The following is a 16,579-nucleotide window of genomic DNA, read 5'->3' on the forward strand; positions in this document are numbered from 1 at the left end:
GCAAAGCGAGGGCGGGTCGCTAGTATTATATATTTAAGTAAAGTTTTTTTTTTTGCTTTTTTTTGTTGTTTTTAATTTAGTTACTTTACTTACCTGCTGTGGAATGGCAACGCGCACTCTGGGCTGTGCGGATATTAGGTATCGATTTCACTGATCGATACTCGTCATTGTGTATCGAATATACTTTGGGTAAATAAAAAAATCAATAATACATCTTCCACACAAGAGAACTAGCCAGGTATGTATTACAAATTATGATATAGGTAAAAAAAAGTAGTTGTAAATATCCCCTTTACTTTACCTGCTGAGGGCGCCGCGCCCTAGGGGCTGTGCGGATATCGATTTCACTGATCGATACTCGTAGTTGTGTATCGAATATAATTTCGGTAAATAAATAAATAAACCCAACAATATATTCTCAAACAAGAGAACTAGCCAGAAATGTATTACAAATTATAATATTGGTAAAAAAAAAAAAAACTAGTTATAAATATCCCGTCAATCGAACACTGGATCGGTGTTTTACAATGGGGATATCGAAAATAATTATGTCCAGAATAAAACCGGACAAATAGGACCAACTTAAAATCATCTAAACGAACTCAAAATTTTATATAGACTCTTTGATTGCAGTTATTATTACACAATTTGATCTAATTCATCATTCCTACAAGTGCTAAGTTAAAATATTTGAACTAGTTGAAGGTAAAATAAGCGTCCTGTTACTATAAATGTGGCTATCTGGTATGTGACGTCACATCAACTGGAAAATTTCATTAATTGCGGCCTGTAGTAGCAATAAACTTCTCTTCTAATACACTAGGAGTCATCCTTGTGGTAATAAAAAAAACAAAACTATATGCACAACTTTGTATTATAACGATAATCATAAGCACCTTACAATATGTTTTCTGTTACCATTATTCTGTTATCAACAGTTACATATATTACCGTTATAAATATGCTTTTATACAAAATTTATCAATTTCATGAACAGCATTTTGCAAAATATTGCTATGGTGACGTCAGTCCGTACGTACATACACACATTTAAGACAACTGAAATTAGAACTACTTAGAATTTAATCGCGCTAGTTACACACAAATATATATTTCTATATTATAATAATATACATATGTAGGTATTTATTAGAAATAAATTCGATTGATGGCAGATTCATTGGGATGTCTTTAAAAATACAAAACGAAAATATGTCGTGTTTATTATGTGTAACTAGCATTAATTATTATACGTCAAGTGACCGAACAGACACGCATATAAAAATTGCACACATTAGCTTACCAGAAGCGTTTCGCCAAATAGATATTATATTTTATTATTATTATTATTATTTTAAATACTATTAATCCTAATTACATTTTTTATTTATGAAATATTTTAATTGTCCGATACGGCCACTTGACTTATGAGTAAGTTGTATACTATACAAATTTTACATTATAAATATGCCTAAGTTCTGTTCGAACATTTTAGATTAGTTATGAAAAGCAAAAGAAATAAAAAACGGTTATGAAACCGTACAGTGATATATTGACAATAGCTGTATTAATGAAATTAGATTGGAAAATTTGTACAAAAAATAAAAGAAATCAATATTTTAAGTGATAAATATTAGAATCGAATGAAATAGACACGGAAGATTTTTATATGAGAATATAGTGCACAAGTGAATTTGTGAAATAGTATAGTATAGTAGTAGGTATATAGTAATAGTATAGTATAGAATCCGTCTCTTAACATTCAGTCTCGAAGCAGTGCCCGTCTATGGATACAGAGTCCCACTCCTATATTCTGTATACAACAATAACCCAAACTAAGTAAAACATATTTTCATATAAGCTCCATTAATATTTAAAGGTTACATTCTCCTTTTTCTTAAAATCAATTCGCGTTGTATACAAAGATTGAAAACCACTTTGAAAAAGAAACCTACGTATTTTTAACTTTCACTCCAGTAGATGCAGATAGATGAATTAGTGATGAACAATAAGTTATCATTAATAAATTTATTTTACGATCAAAGGTCTGTATCAAATGTAAATAATAAGGGAAATAAATGTCTATTCCGGTAATTCAAAAAATTCACGCACACTTTTTGAGACAATCAGACAAAATAACATGGTCTATATACTTTATATGCGCTAGTTAAAATGTTTTTTTTTTTTTTAAATAAAATTAAATATTCTTTACCTAAATAATGGAATTCTCGAAATTTTTCAACGCATGATTTTGATACATTTAAAAAAAAAACGATCGGCAAGATTCTCCTTCTCTTTCTAACACGAGCGCACAAATAATACGAACAATAAGTGTATAATAATTCAGCTCAGTTGTATCTGCTCCCTCAAATAACTAAACCAAATTAAATTGCTGACCAAAATATATTAATTGATAAAATCGACCAGCATTTATTGATATATGTAGTAGTACTAGTAAGTATGTATCCGCGGCCCTAACTACAGTTGATAAGATTCACCCGTTTTCAGACACACTCAAACCGACAACTTTGGCACTAAGCGCACTACTAGATCGGAAATTAATAAGACACAGTAGAAATGCAACAGTACATCGGGTGCTCTTTAAATACATCATTCATCACATTACCGACTATTACACGAAGCAAACAGTGAACCTAACTAAAACGATACTGCAATGCGTGATTTAAGATATTTTTTTATTAACAAACGATATTTGATTAGCAGATCAATATTGATTATGTATTGATGTGAAATTTTATACATATTATTATATCGAGGATTGAAAGACTATTTGGTTTGAGCGATATTTATCTTTGTAATTAAAGGTGCGTTTTATTTGGTACTAGCGACCCGCCCTCGCTTCGCTTCTGAAACTGTAATTTATTATTGATTTCTCCACTATTTAATGGATGTTATTATACATATAAACCTTCCTCTTCAATCATTCTATCTATTAAAAAAAACCGCCTCAAAATCTGTGGCGTAGTTTTAAAGATTTAAGCATACATAAGGACAGATATAGGGACAGAGAAAGCGACTTTGGTTTTTTTTATACTATGTAGTGATTAACATCAACGGTTCAATGTTTTTAATTGAACTTCCATTAAGTTTACTCAATTCAAATAGTTGGAGAAGTTTTTTTTTAATGAGATTTTATCCAAATTTTATCTTTAAATGGCTCTCCTATAAAGCTGCTAAAATGTCGCTTAAACCAAATAGTCTTTCAGTCCTCGTTATGTAACTAAACTAATTAATTTATATTATTTTGACTCCAAATATAAGAACAGATAAAAAAAATAAAACAAATTATAACTTTTAAAGGCAATCAGCACTCAAGTTCCTTGTGCCCTTTTATTTTTTTTATAATAATAATTATTATAATAATAAAAGTAAATATTATAACGTAATAGAAAATTAAAAATTAACTACCTTCACAATACATTATTTGGTATTCTACAAATTAAATAAATAAAGTTCATGATTACTATGGCTTTAGTGGATTTTAATTTCTATATGTAAACGCTAATGAGTTGCATACACTATTATAATTTTTTAATGACACGTTAATTAAATGATTAATGAATTTAGATGAAAAAACAACATCGAACATTACGGATACGGTGTCAAACGCTTATCAAATCCACGGAAGATAATTTTGACTCACGAAATTTACTGACAAAAAAAAGATTTTGTAATAATTTTACACGTGTACTTTTTTTGTATAGAAGTGTACTGTAGATCAGATGTTTTTTTTTGTATGTAATATCAATAAATTTTATGAATCACTGATTGTAAAAACCCATTTCTTGACAGTCAATTCCGAGATGTGTTTTTGTTTTTGTCTCAAGTTCCTTAACACATTGTGTTAATTTTCAAAATAGATTTCAGGGGGAGTTTTTACAATAAAAAAAAAACCAACCATAATATAAAACAATTCGACTAACATCATACGATTACAGGTGGTACTTGCAGTGGAATGGTGTATAAATCTATACTCTTAATTAATACATCGAATATTTTATATAAAAAAATAATTAAGTAAAAGTTTAATGAAAGCGAGTCATCGAAACGGTACGATATATACGAACGAATTTCCACGTTGTATAAACCACAATACAATCATAAAATGTATGTATGTATTTATACATATATGTAAATATAGGGTTGGATGTAGGACTGTCTGTATATTATGTACATTTTATATATTTGTAAACGTACAAATGTCGTAAGGTCACAGATTTTTCCGTTGATGTTTTTTTCCATCGTCGGTTGTCTGAAAGAGATCACTGCTAACCGTAATACCGCTATTCGTAAGTACTTTGTGTATATTATAAACTTATCCATTACGTGTCCAAATGTAGTATAAATAAATTATCGGACGCGTAAATGAGTTCTTTATGTATTTGTTATGAAGTTACCAAGTAATTCAAGTCATGGTCAGGTTTCCGTGGGCGGACGCGACGTACCGTTCTCGAACTCGACGCGCGTTTCACGCTTTTTGACTCAGTTCAATCGTTCTTCGTCTCAACCAGTCGCCAGAGCGCGATTTATTTCTATAACTTTACGTAAATCGTTCTGAGACACTCGAGATGCATTTTTTTTGGGGCGAGATGAGCTCAGTCTCTCTCTCGTTTTGTTTCAAGAAGTATCACGTGATTAATAGAAATCGAAAGATCTAGATGATTGAGGATCGTCCCGGGAGACGTGCGACTGTCACGTTCCTACCGAATATTGTTCAACTAACCGACTTTATGGCTCTGGTTCCCCGAATGTTGTAACGTGGGTCCGGGCGGCGGGCGGTCGCTAGCAGTGGTTGATGTCGGGCGGCGAGGACAGGAAGGGGTCGGCGCGCCGGTGCTCGGCGAGCGCGCGCACGGCGCTGCTGTCCACGGGCAGCTCCGACTTCTTGCGGAGGAGGGGCTTGTTTGCGTTACTATAGGTCTGCTTGCGTGTCTGTAACGAACGTTTATTTCAATTTGATCTATCGCGTCAATTTCAAAATCAAACCCGCAAAAATATTGCGTAATGATAGGACCTCTTGTGGCTCCGCGCGGGTAGGTACCACCACCCCGCCTATTTCTGCCATGAAGCAGTAATGCGTTTCGGATTGAAGGGCGGGGCAGCCGTTGTAACAATACTGAGACTTTAGAACTCATATCTCAAGATGGGTGGCGCATTTACCTTGCAGATGTCTATGGGCTCCAGTAACCACTTAACACCAGGTGAGCTGTGAGCTCGTTCACCCATCTAAGCAATAAATAAAAAAAAAATATTTTTACATTTTACGTTTACATTACCGATAGAGCGTCTTGTGCACTCGCACGAATAGACCCACCTAATTCTGCCGCGAAGCAGTATTGCGTAAAACTGAGATTTAGAACTCGTCACTAGTGAGTGGCGGTTTTACGTTATCGATGTCCATGGGCTCCGGTGAGCATTTAACACCAGGTGGGCTGTGAGCTCGGTCATGTATGGATGTATCAGTAGTACAAGGTTGCGTCACCTCGGCGGGCTCTGAGCCGCGGTCGTTTCGTTGCGCCCTCTCCTCTATTTGCTGCCAGATCTCCTCTCGCTGCAGAAGTCGCTCCCTCTCTCTACCGAACAAAGCGTCATTATATTTTAAAAAAGAAAACTGAAACGTCGAAAGTGATCCTCTTTTTGTATTGAAAACTATCTGCGAAAGGTGACTTCAATATTGCCGAAATTCCAAAAATCTGTAGCCCCAGTAGTAAAGGGTGGGGGCAGCCGTTGTAACTAAAATTGAGACCTTAGAACTTATATCTGGAAGTGGGTGTTGAATTTACTTTGTAATAGATGTTTATGGGCTCCAGTAACCTCTTAACACCAGGTGGGCTGTGAGCTCGTCCACCGATCTAAACGATAAAAAAAGTGGTTTAGACTCGACACTAATGAATCAGTGCACAATACAAGTCGAAAGATACGTTAGAGCAGCGGTCGGGGAACCGGGGTAAATTACCCCAAATGGGGTAAAATTAAATTTAGGGGGGTAAAAATGAAACTTTTGCGAATAAAAAAAAAGTATATATTGAAGTGAAACTTTTTTTAGAATCGTTGTGATTTCAAATTATCATGGGGACTATAATATGAAAGATGCTAAAAAGAAGCGATTTCGTTTTTTTTTGTTTCTTCGCCATCAACTTACACAAAAATATTTTGGGGTAATAATTAAAAAAGTTCCCCGACCGCTGCGTTAGAGGCACACATCACGACCTGTTTCTCGTTATCCCGCCTAACACTAAAATTGACATAGTCAATGACTATGACTCACTTCTGTTTCTCCTGCTTGTACTGCTGCGTGCACTCGTCGAACAGCTTCTGATTCATCTCCATGAACAGTTTGAGCGCGTTGTACACGAGCCCGTGTATCGTCTTGTTCCAGTGGCTCTTGGTGTTCCGGTACAATGCCGGGAACATCACGGGCAGGATGTGGGTCGCGTTGTCCGATATTAAAGACATTATGTATTCGTTGTTCCAGTAGTAGAGCGCTCGTTCGGCTACCTGAAAAAAAATATTATAGTTCTAATGTAAACTAAAGTTCAGATGCAGCTGTCAAATAACGTAACACAATAACGTTACGTGACGGGTGTGCGAGGGAGATGACAAGATACCCGATATTTTTTTTCCTACCAAAGTATTAAAGTAAGCCTTGAGAGGCTATTTCAGCGTAACCTTAACTAGTAGGAGAGCTCGCGGGGCTCGAACCTGACGACGTTGTTAACACGAACCCTAGCAAGAGCAGTGCTTCGCAGAATCTACCACCGGTACGGAGACGCGAAACCGAAGACGTGTTTGAGGGTTAATTTACTCGTCGAGCCCTTCGTCGTAAGCTTGGGGTACCTTAAAGCACCGTTAGTGGATCGGGAGGATCCATAATGACGTGCTTAGGGCGACATCCGATCCTTCCAGTCTTTAAAGATATTTCGTGATTTTTGAAGTTAATTTCCTTTTTTGTTTATTTTGTTCTTACTTTTTATTACTGGTGGTAGGACCTCTTGTGAGTCCGCGCGGGTGGGTACCACCGCCCTGCCTATTTCTGCCGTGAAGCAGTAATGCGTTTCGGTTTGAAGGGTGGGGCGGCCGTTGTAACTATACTTGAGACCTTAGAACTTATATCTCAAGGTGGGTGGCGCATTTACGTTGTGGATGTCTATGGGCTCCGGTAACCACTTAACACCAGGTGGGCTGTGAGCTCGTCCACCCATCTAAGCAATAGCTGAATATTCATTTGGTACGTTGAGGTGTTTCACCTGGAAATGCGGACTGGAGACACATTTGGCTAGCTGCTTGAACAGCGGGTCCATGATGCGCTGGAACTCGGCCGGTTCCACCACGTCCAATATCTCCTCCATCTCGTTCAAGAACATCACCTCTTTAGGCGAATGAGTCTTCGGCCAGTATTTCAAGAGAGCTCTGGGGAACCGACGACAAATGTATTTAATTCGCATATTTGAGGTGAAACTATTATTTTGGACATTAGTAGAGCAGAAGTTACAATTCTTAAACTCATATGGTTACGAGAGGAGAAAATAAATAAGTTTTTATATTTGTATAGACTGGGGGATATAATTTGTATTAAATTGTCATTGTTAATTAATTATTTGCACATTACTTTTGTTCGCTTCGTCATGGGAGTAAGCTTGATCACAAACTAAACGCGGATGGAGAAAAGTTTTCATGTCAACATGGCAGTCCACTTGTTAAAATTACTAGTGGTACCGTAGTAGTAGTATTAAAGATATAAAAATGTTAACATATTCTCAATTTGACCACAGACTTTATGCAATAATAAAACATTGACAATAAACAAAGAGTATGTATGTGTGTGTGCGTGTGTGTATGCGTGTGTGTGTGTATGCGTGTGTGTGTGTGCATGTGTGTGTGTGTGCGTTCGTGTGTGTGCGTGTGTGTGTGTGCGTGTGTGTGTGTGTGTATGCGCGTGTGTGTGTGTGTGTGTATGCGTGTGTGTGTGTGTATGCGTGTGTGTGTGTGTATGCGTGTGTGTGTGTATGCGTGTGTGTGTGTGCATGTGTGTGTGTGTGCGTGCGCGTTCGCGCGTGTGTGTTTGTGTGCGTGTGTGTGTGTGCGTGTGCGTGTTTGTGTGTGTGTGTGCGTTCGTGCGTGTGTGTGTGTGTGTGAGTTGTGTCAAATACATGGCAGTGGTGTGTAATGTTTTTTTTTATTGATTTAATGTACTTACAATTTTATAATGGTTTTTTTTTAATATTTTTCTAGTGTGGGAATGTCATACTCCCCTCGGTCCGTGCAATTTTCGTAAAAAGGGGTACAAAGATTTTGCTTCACGTATTAATATATAGGATGAGTCGGAAATGAGTAGGGGCTGTGGTGTGGTACCTGACGACGGGCTGCGTGAGGGAGGGGTCCTTCTCGAGGAACTGCACGACGCAGTACGCCAGCTGCGGGTGGTACACCGACAGCGACTTGGCCTTGTGCAGCGGCAGTAGTACCTGCAAACGATAACATTACAACCACATTATTTATTATTTTATTGCTTAGATGGGTGGATGAGCTTACAGCCCACCTGGTGTTAAGTGGTTACTGGAGCCCATAGATATCTACGACGTAAATGCGCTACCCACCTTGAGATATAAGTTCTAAGGTCTAAGCTAAAAAAAAAAAAAGAAAGTTACAACGGCTGCCCCACCTTTTAAACCGAAACGCATTACTGCTTCACGGCAGAAATAGACGTATATATAGTTATGACATATTCTAAAAGTGATTAAACAATAATAAAAGACTTAATTGCGTTTTCTGTACTGTACACCCATAGACACAGTCCACTGAGTTTCTCGCCGGATCTTTGCCAGTGTTAGCAACACTTCCGGTTCGAGCCCCGTGAGCTCATCTACACACGTTAGGGTGAAGCTGAAATAGCCTCTCAAGGCTATCAGCATAGGTAGGAAAAAAATGTACTGTACAATATTAAGACAACATTTAAAGACAACAACAGACATTTACAGCCTATATTTTCCAAAAAAATATTTTACATAGTATTCTTGAATTAAATAAAAAAAACTCGACTTTTTTTCTCAATGACAGAGAGTTCCATCTGTATAAGAAAAATCTTTTTTTTTGTTTTTTTAGGTTTTTTTAGGTTTTTTAGGTTTTATATAACAATTACATAAAAAAGGTTTTTCTTTACATAATCATTTCATTCATTTATAATCGTATTTGGATATTTAGCGTTTAAAAACACATCCACATATACGGTGAATATAGTACAGTGAAACTACCTTCATATCTATTTATATAAAAGTCGACGTATGTATTGAAGCCTAGAGACGAAGTTCTTCTAGTATGCAAACTGTGGCTTCAATTCCGATCCGGTGGTAGGTTCTACGAAGCACTGCTCTTGCTAGAGCTAGTGTTAATAAATTCTCTCAGATTGAGCACGTGACCTACCCGTCTGGGCGTAACTAGAATACCCTCTTAGGCTACCAGCGAATAGGTAGGGATAATTAGATATCACAGATTTTTATTCGTAATAAAACATTATTATTCTTATTAACAACATTGAACGTTATATGTGTACATTTAAATATAACATATATTATCGTCTATAAATATATTTGGTTGTTCAAAATTACCAGCACATTGTTATTGGATTTATAGTTGTGACATCTAGTGAGCTTTATCGATAACAAGACAAAGGTAAACTTAGTAAAAGCGTTCGTTCGTTTATAAATGAAATATTTCTTTATATCTTTTGGCAATTTTGCAAATTTATTTATAGATCGATATTCTGATAGCGAAGGGACGATACTTTACCCTGAGTAAGAATAATTTATGCTCCTCTTTGAGAGGCAGCGCGAATCCATTGATGATGGAACCAAGGATTTCGAGGAGCTCCGCGATGCCATTATGGTGTTCCGTCTCATAAATAAACCTGTTTAAACATTAAAAAAAAATTATTAATCTATACTAATATATAAAACTACAGTGGTTTTTTACGGATGTTCCGTTAGAACTACTGAATATTGAACCATGCATCCGATTGACTTGAAACTTGGTATCCATGTAGAAAATACATGTACTTACTTAATGGATAGGCTAATATTTATATGATGTTGGACTCCCTAATAATAATGACAATAAATAATAATGTTAATTTTAAATGCGCAGCGAAGCGGTAGACTAGTTATTAAATAATTATATTTTAAGACTTTATAATTAAAACTAGTTTTATGGTATTTATTAGTTCCAGAGTTTCCAATACATTACGTAGGCACGAACGTCTAAGTCTTTACATTTAAATGTTGGGCCGACTACCGTCAAATTTTTTATAAACTATTTATTGATATTTCGGTTTCTCTGTTACACGGAGAACTAACATTACCCTAATTACGGTTACAACTTGAAAAACAAAAAACAAAGACAATTAATGACTTATTCCAATTCAATTTGTATTAGTGATAACAGGAAAGTATCGTGAGACAGAAAATTACAGTCCGCACACTCATCAGTCTTCGAAAGTTACAATTAACATAATTCGATGCCGGCAAAGTGAAATATGGTTGTTTATAGGCAGCGGTTTGACTCTGCCCCTGGCATTGCTGAAGTCCATGGGCGACGGTAACCACTCACCACCGGGTGGGCTGTATGCTCGTCTGCCTACAAGGGCAACAAAAATAATATTAACGAAGTTTGAAGAATATAACAATCAGATCGAATAATGCTAAATCTCGTTCACGAATTACGAAGTCATCTATAAACTTTAAATTGAGACTACCGTATTTTAAACATAAACTTTGTGAGAAAGAGACAGATGATTTCTTTCGATTCTTTTGCAGAATAATGTAAACGCTTACATCTAGGTAATTTTTTTATTGCCCTTGTAGGCAGACGAGCATACGGCCCACGTGATGGTGAGTGATTATCGTCGCCCATGGACTTCAGCAATGCCAGGGGCAGAGCCAAGCCGCTGCCTACCTTACTAAGCCAAGGTTAGTTTTACGACATGCTATATGACCAATCCATTCCGAAGAGCGTCGCCCATCGCAACCATTGTGCGGTACATAATTTTGTGTTCTAGATACTTAAGATAAGTACGTAATGCAACGTACGTTGATTTACTTAACATCATCGTTATTATTTATCAATTATCAATCTTCGGTAGACGCGATAAGACTGTTAATTAGATTACTACTCCGCAAATTTTCGAAGCGGGGCAACTGAGAAGAAGTCTTATTTTATGAGAAGAATTACGCGTCCTTCTTGTCTTTGAATGTATTTTAGTTTTTTTTTTAATACATAAAACGTACTTTTTTCTGGTAAATGAATAATCTATACTAATATATAAATCTACAGTCGTCTTTACGGATGTTCCGTTATAATTATTGAACCATGCATCCGATTGACTTGAAATTTGGTATCCATGTAGAAAATACATGTACTTAATGGATAGGCTAATATTTATATGAGTGATGGACTCCCTAATAATAATGACAATAAATAATAATATTATTATAATTTTAAATGCGTAGCGAAGCGGGCGATTACGGCTAGTAAATTTATAATTCCGTAATTCACCATGATTTCATACTTTTAGAAACATTCTCCCATGTGCATGCTGCATGTGCACTAACCTGATGAAGCATGGTTATCGTCGCCCATGGACGTCAGCAATGACAGGGGTAAAGCCAAGCCGCTACTTACTGCTAAGTACTCTCCACAAGCCTCGTTTGAAATGTTTTCTATGGTACCAGTTAACAACAGGAGGTCCGATCACCTCTTACATGAATGATAAATCCCTCTTACCTATAGAATACGTTATTGATCTGTTTCCTTATGTAAGCGCGTAGAACTAAGAATTTCCCGTATATCCTATGGAGAGTTGTTTTGAGGAAGTCTCGTTCGCGTGGGTCCTCAGAATCGAACAACTCCAAGAGCTGAAACAACGGAAAACATGACTGGCTATTCGATCTTTAGCACTTTTATTCAAATTAAATGTTAAAATAGGTATTGCGTATTCAACACTCGAGACTTCAAAAGATATTGTTTACATGTTTTTGTAATAAAAATCGTAGTGTATTGAAAACTTTTGTGAAGCCGTCGTAGGACGCAATTGAGATTTGGGCTTCATATATCGTAAGGTGTGTGACGGCATTTACGTTTCAATGTCTACAGGCGACTCTAGGAACCACTTAAAACCAGGCGGGCACATCCATATGAGCTAGAAAAACAATTTTAATTATTTTATAGTCCATGGGCGACGGTAACCACTCACTATTAGGTGGACGGTACCCTCGTCTGCTTACTAGGGCAATAAAAAAAATATCCCAAATTATAAATTAATTCGACTTTAGAACGATCTGCTGTACTAAAACCATTGCAACCGTGGTCGCGTTCACGTTGATTCACGTGCTTTCATGTGATGTGTTCCGCTGGTCGTTAACCGTCAGAGAACTTGTCTTCCCTCTAATAAAAACCATTTGTAACTGTTTAGTGTCTTTCTGCATATGCCTCTGCTTCTAGAATGTACCATGATCGTCTTTCACACGAGCAATATTGATACATATCTACTAACGAAAGTAATTATACATACCTAAATAAAAACTAATTTAAAATAAATAAAAATTATGTAATGCTATAATTATTTTGGATAATTAGTGGCAAATTAACACTTATTGACTAAATACAATCAATCGTTCAAATTTAGTTTTTGATTGCAGATTCTGAACTATGAAGAAATCAATGTATTGTTTTAATATTTAAACATAATTTATTCGAAATAGCGCTTTAAGGCCAAAGAGTCATGGTTCATTTTATTTTGTATTCGACAATGACATATAGCCTTGACCGTGTATTTGTAAATTGACACAGCACTCCAGGGAACACGTTTAAATGATGTACAAAAAATGGTTGTTACCTTCAATCATTTCAATATCATAATATATTTTGTAAATTAACAACGAGAAAAAAACATGATATTCTTCATGTAAACACGTGATTTGAGCAGATTAGACAATTTAGTACGTCGGTAAATGATAACTAAAATCCATTTTGCAAAATACGGTCACTATAAGCTGTCTTATTTAAAATATGATGTAGCTTTGATCGTACAGTATTTCAAGTACCTACTAAACAAGAACTGAAGAAAAAAATTATAATAGGTATACAGATCAAGGAAAATATAGATAGAGACAACTAATGTAAAATGACGTATATGTAAACCACACATGCGAGTGTCGAGTGTGTGTGTTGTTATGTATCAGTGTGTGCGTGTGGTAGGTATGTTTTGTGCAACGCAGTTTAGGAGGTAAATAAAGTACATACTTTACATACATCAAAAGATATTTAAGAATTGGCTGGTTAGATGTTAAACTTAATTACGTATTATGAAGCTTATAGAATAAATTTTCAATATGTTGCAACGCGAGTATACTTTTTTAAATTGCTTAATTTGACTTTATTTTTAAGGACTCTCTATGATTTCATTATTTTAGTAAAAATTGGATTTTCTCTAAGATGATAGAGCGTATTGTAAGGGAGCAATTGTATATATCGTAGTAGTGGTTACCCAGTAGTCGAAATTCGACTATAAATAATTGTAATTATAAGTTTGAATATTAATATGGTTCAATTGTCAAAGACTATTATACTTCTATATCACAGATTTCGCCACGACTACACTTTAGACAAATATGAATAAAGACAAACAATATTTAATCCATTCTCAATTTGACCACAGACTTTAAGCAATATGAAAAGTTTGACTTCAACGAATACATGGTAATGTGAGTAATGTTTTTTTTATTATTGATTTAATGTATTTTTATGCATAATTAAAAAAAATATTAACATTCTCCATTCCTTCCCTATATTCTGTATAAGTGTGGGAAATTTCATACTCCTCCGTCCGCGCAATTTTCGTACAGAGGGGTACAAAGTTTTTGCTTCACGTATTAACATATAGATACCGCCATCTATTTCTGCCACGAAGCAGTGATACATTCCGGTTTGAAGAGTGGGACCGTCGTTATACAATACCATCGAAATATCGACCTTATATCTCATGGTGAGGGCGGCACTCAAATCATGAGCTCCGATTACCACACCACAAGGTGGGTAGCGAACAAGTTCACTTATCTATTCAATAAAAACGAATCACGTCTTTAACTCTTTCGCTACTACCAGTGACTATATTCGCCCGCCACAAGACACTGCCATTACATGATGAGTGATGTACGCTTTCAGCATGGAGCGTCCTTTCCTGCAAGACTTTGTAGTAAGGCCTGCTGTAGCAAAAGCGTTAAGACCCACCAAAGCGATAAACAAGGAACAAAAACGAATAAAATTTTAATGCAACATACTTAGTTGCATGTAACTAGAAGATGTATGGAAATGGTAGTACAAGGTAAAGGGGGAAGAGGTCGACCAAAGAAGACATGGATGGAGTATGTGAATGACGATATGAGAGAGAGAGAGAGGAGTGAGGGTTGAGATGACGGCTGATAGAAGAGAATGGAAGAAAAAAAAATTTGCTGTGCCGACCCCACCTAGTGGGATAAGGTCGAGAAAAAGAAGAAGATACTTACTTGCAAAACAAACTTCTGGTCTATATACTTCTTGGCAATGTTTGGCTGAAAATCCGGAGACTCGAGTAGCCGCAGGAACAGTTCGTAGACGAGTTGTAAATGTGGCCAGGCGGCCTCTAATGTGGGCTCGTCCTCTTCAGGATCGAATTCCGCTCCGTTAGGATTCGATGACGGCGGCAACGTCCGGAATAGATTGATCGCGAACTGAGAACGAATATAACCAATATTTTTATTCATAAGATTAGGTAGGCAGCGGCTCGGCTCCTGGCATTGCTGAAGTCCATGGGCGACGGTAACCACTCACTATCAGGTGGGCCGTATGCTCGTCTGCCTACAAGGGCAATAAAAAAAAAAAAAAAAAGTATTTTTAGTTGAATAATTTAGTAGACGTGAAATTCACGTAGGTACTTTTTAGAACCGTTGTTTTTTTTTGGGTCGTATTCTAAATTTCCTCCGACTCTCTATAGACGGAAAAGCCGGCTTTGAATGTGGGACCACTAAGCGCCTCCCCTACCCCAGTGGTAGTAATGTAACCAAATTTAGTATAGTAATTTCTTGAGCCCTGGTGGTAGAACTTATTTAATTTACACGGATTTGTGTCACCCTTATACTAGTCTTTGTGGCGAAGAAATCTCGGTCGCAATTGCTACCTCCACTCCGGTATTTAAATTGCGGTCTATTGGTTCCGGTAAATGGATATGGAGCAGGCCATACGTTCGTCTATCATTTAAGCTAAATTTAGTTTTAAGATAGAGGCTGAAGTGAACAATAATATAATAATCAGACAGCTCTTCAACATGATTCACTAAGTTTAGGGTATTAGAGCATAGACAATCAGTATAGAGATTCAATATAGAAATCAAATGAGACTTCAATATCGTATGAGCGGTAATGACAGAGCACTAGGAGGACGATGAGACCGTTCACACGTGAATGCAATAAAAAAAATACTGATAGCATTCCAAGAACTCACTGCCTATTTGTTAATTAGTTTACGAGAGTCCCTGGACATCATCAGCGTGAATACCGCCCCTCACTTACGAACATGAGGTTGAAGTCCCAATTGTATGGTATAACGAATGAAAAACTTCTCAAGCTGGAAACGAGACAGGATAACGATATCCTTGTGACGTCGGTTTACAGTTTACACTCTAATACTAATAAAATAAGTTTGTGTGTTCGTAACCATTACAAATATTCACAACATCAAATAAAAATGAGTCATTCGTCTGGGCTTTGATGCTTAAAACATATGGCTACCCATACGTGATTTTCGGAACAAATCCGGTGTCATCTACTCATGTAGGTGAATGCGTTTCATGGATTTTTGGGAATTGGTAGACCACTCTTCACTTTGTTTTATTGTCAGCCCTCCATGATGACGTCACACCAAGAGTAGAAACGTGACGCGATGACCTCCGTCAATAAACATTTCTCTACTTTCAGTTAAGACACCAACTGTATTGTATTAAAGACATGTAAGACTTCTTCATAAAAATAAAACTGTACGTATATGTTATATATGTATGTACATACATTTCATTTGTACTTTTTTATTTTTTTGCTTAGACGGGTGGACGAGCTCACAGCCCAACTGGTGTTAAGTGGTTACTGGAGCCCATAGACATCCACAACGTAAAAGCGCCAACCACCTTGAGAATAAGTTCTAAGGTCTCAAGTATAGTTACAACGGCTGCCCCACCCTTCAAACCGAAACGCATTACTGCTTCACGGCAGAAATAGGCGGAGTGGTGGTACCCACCCGCTAACAAAACCAATTAGAAAATCATCTAGTGTTTTTTGTCGATTCGTGCACGCTTCTAGTTCATTATAATTTAATTTTTAATGCAAGCCTTTGTATGAAAAATACTCTTTGTTCTTCAGAATAAACCTAAAATATCAGTAGTGTTTGTTTTGAACAATCATAACCTTGCAAAGATAAAAAGTATGACGGCGTTAACGATATTTATGTTATATAGCACGTGCAATAGGAGTGACTCACA

At 36.5% G+C, this 16,579-nt stretch overlaps 1 protein-coding gene across 3 annotated transcripts in view; it reads right to left on the reverse strand.

Moving 5' to 3' along the window:
- Nucleotides 1–856: 856 nt before the first annotated feature.
- LOC114246418 (Protein phosphatase regulatory B subunit well-rounded) overlaps nt 857–16,579 on the reverse strand; it is a 65,433-nt gene continuing 49,710 nt past the window's right edge. For all 3 annotated transcript variants that reach the window (XM_089738380.1, XM_089738379.1, XM_089738381.1), the window contains 8 exons: nt 14,577–14,780; nt 11,797–11,927; nt 9,808–9,925; nt 8,374–8,486; nt 7,269–7,431; nt 6,290–6,519; nt 5,504–5,594; nt 857–4,953 (listed from right to left, as the gene is read on the reverse strand). In XM_089738380.1, the coding sequence (XP_089594506.1) occupies nt 4,804–4,953; nt 5,504–5,594; nt 6,290–6,519; nt 7,269–7,431; nt 8,374–8,486; nt 9,808–9,925; nt 11,797–11,927; nt 14,577–14,780 (1,200 nt within the window). In that variant the 3' untranslated portion in view covers nt 857–4,803. The remainder of the gene's footprint in view (nt 4,954–5,503; nt 5,595–6,289; nt 6,520–7,268; nt 7,432–8,373; nt 8,487–9,807; nt 9,926–11,796; nt 11,928–14,576; nt 14,781–16,579) is intronic.

The sequence above is a fragment of the Bombyx mandarina genome, chromosome 25, assembly GCF_030267445.1.
Source record: "Bombyx mandarina strain Sakado chromosome 25, ASM3026744v2".
Lineage (NCBI taxonomy): Eukaryota > Metazoa > Arthropoda > Insecta > Lepidoptera > Bombycidae > Bombyx > Bombyx mandarina.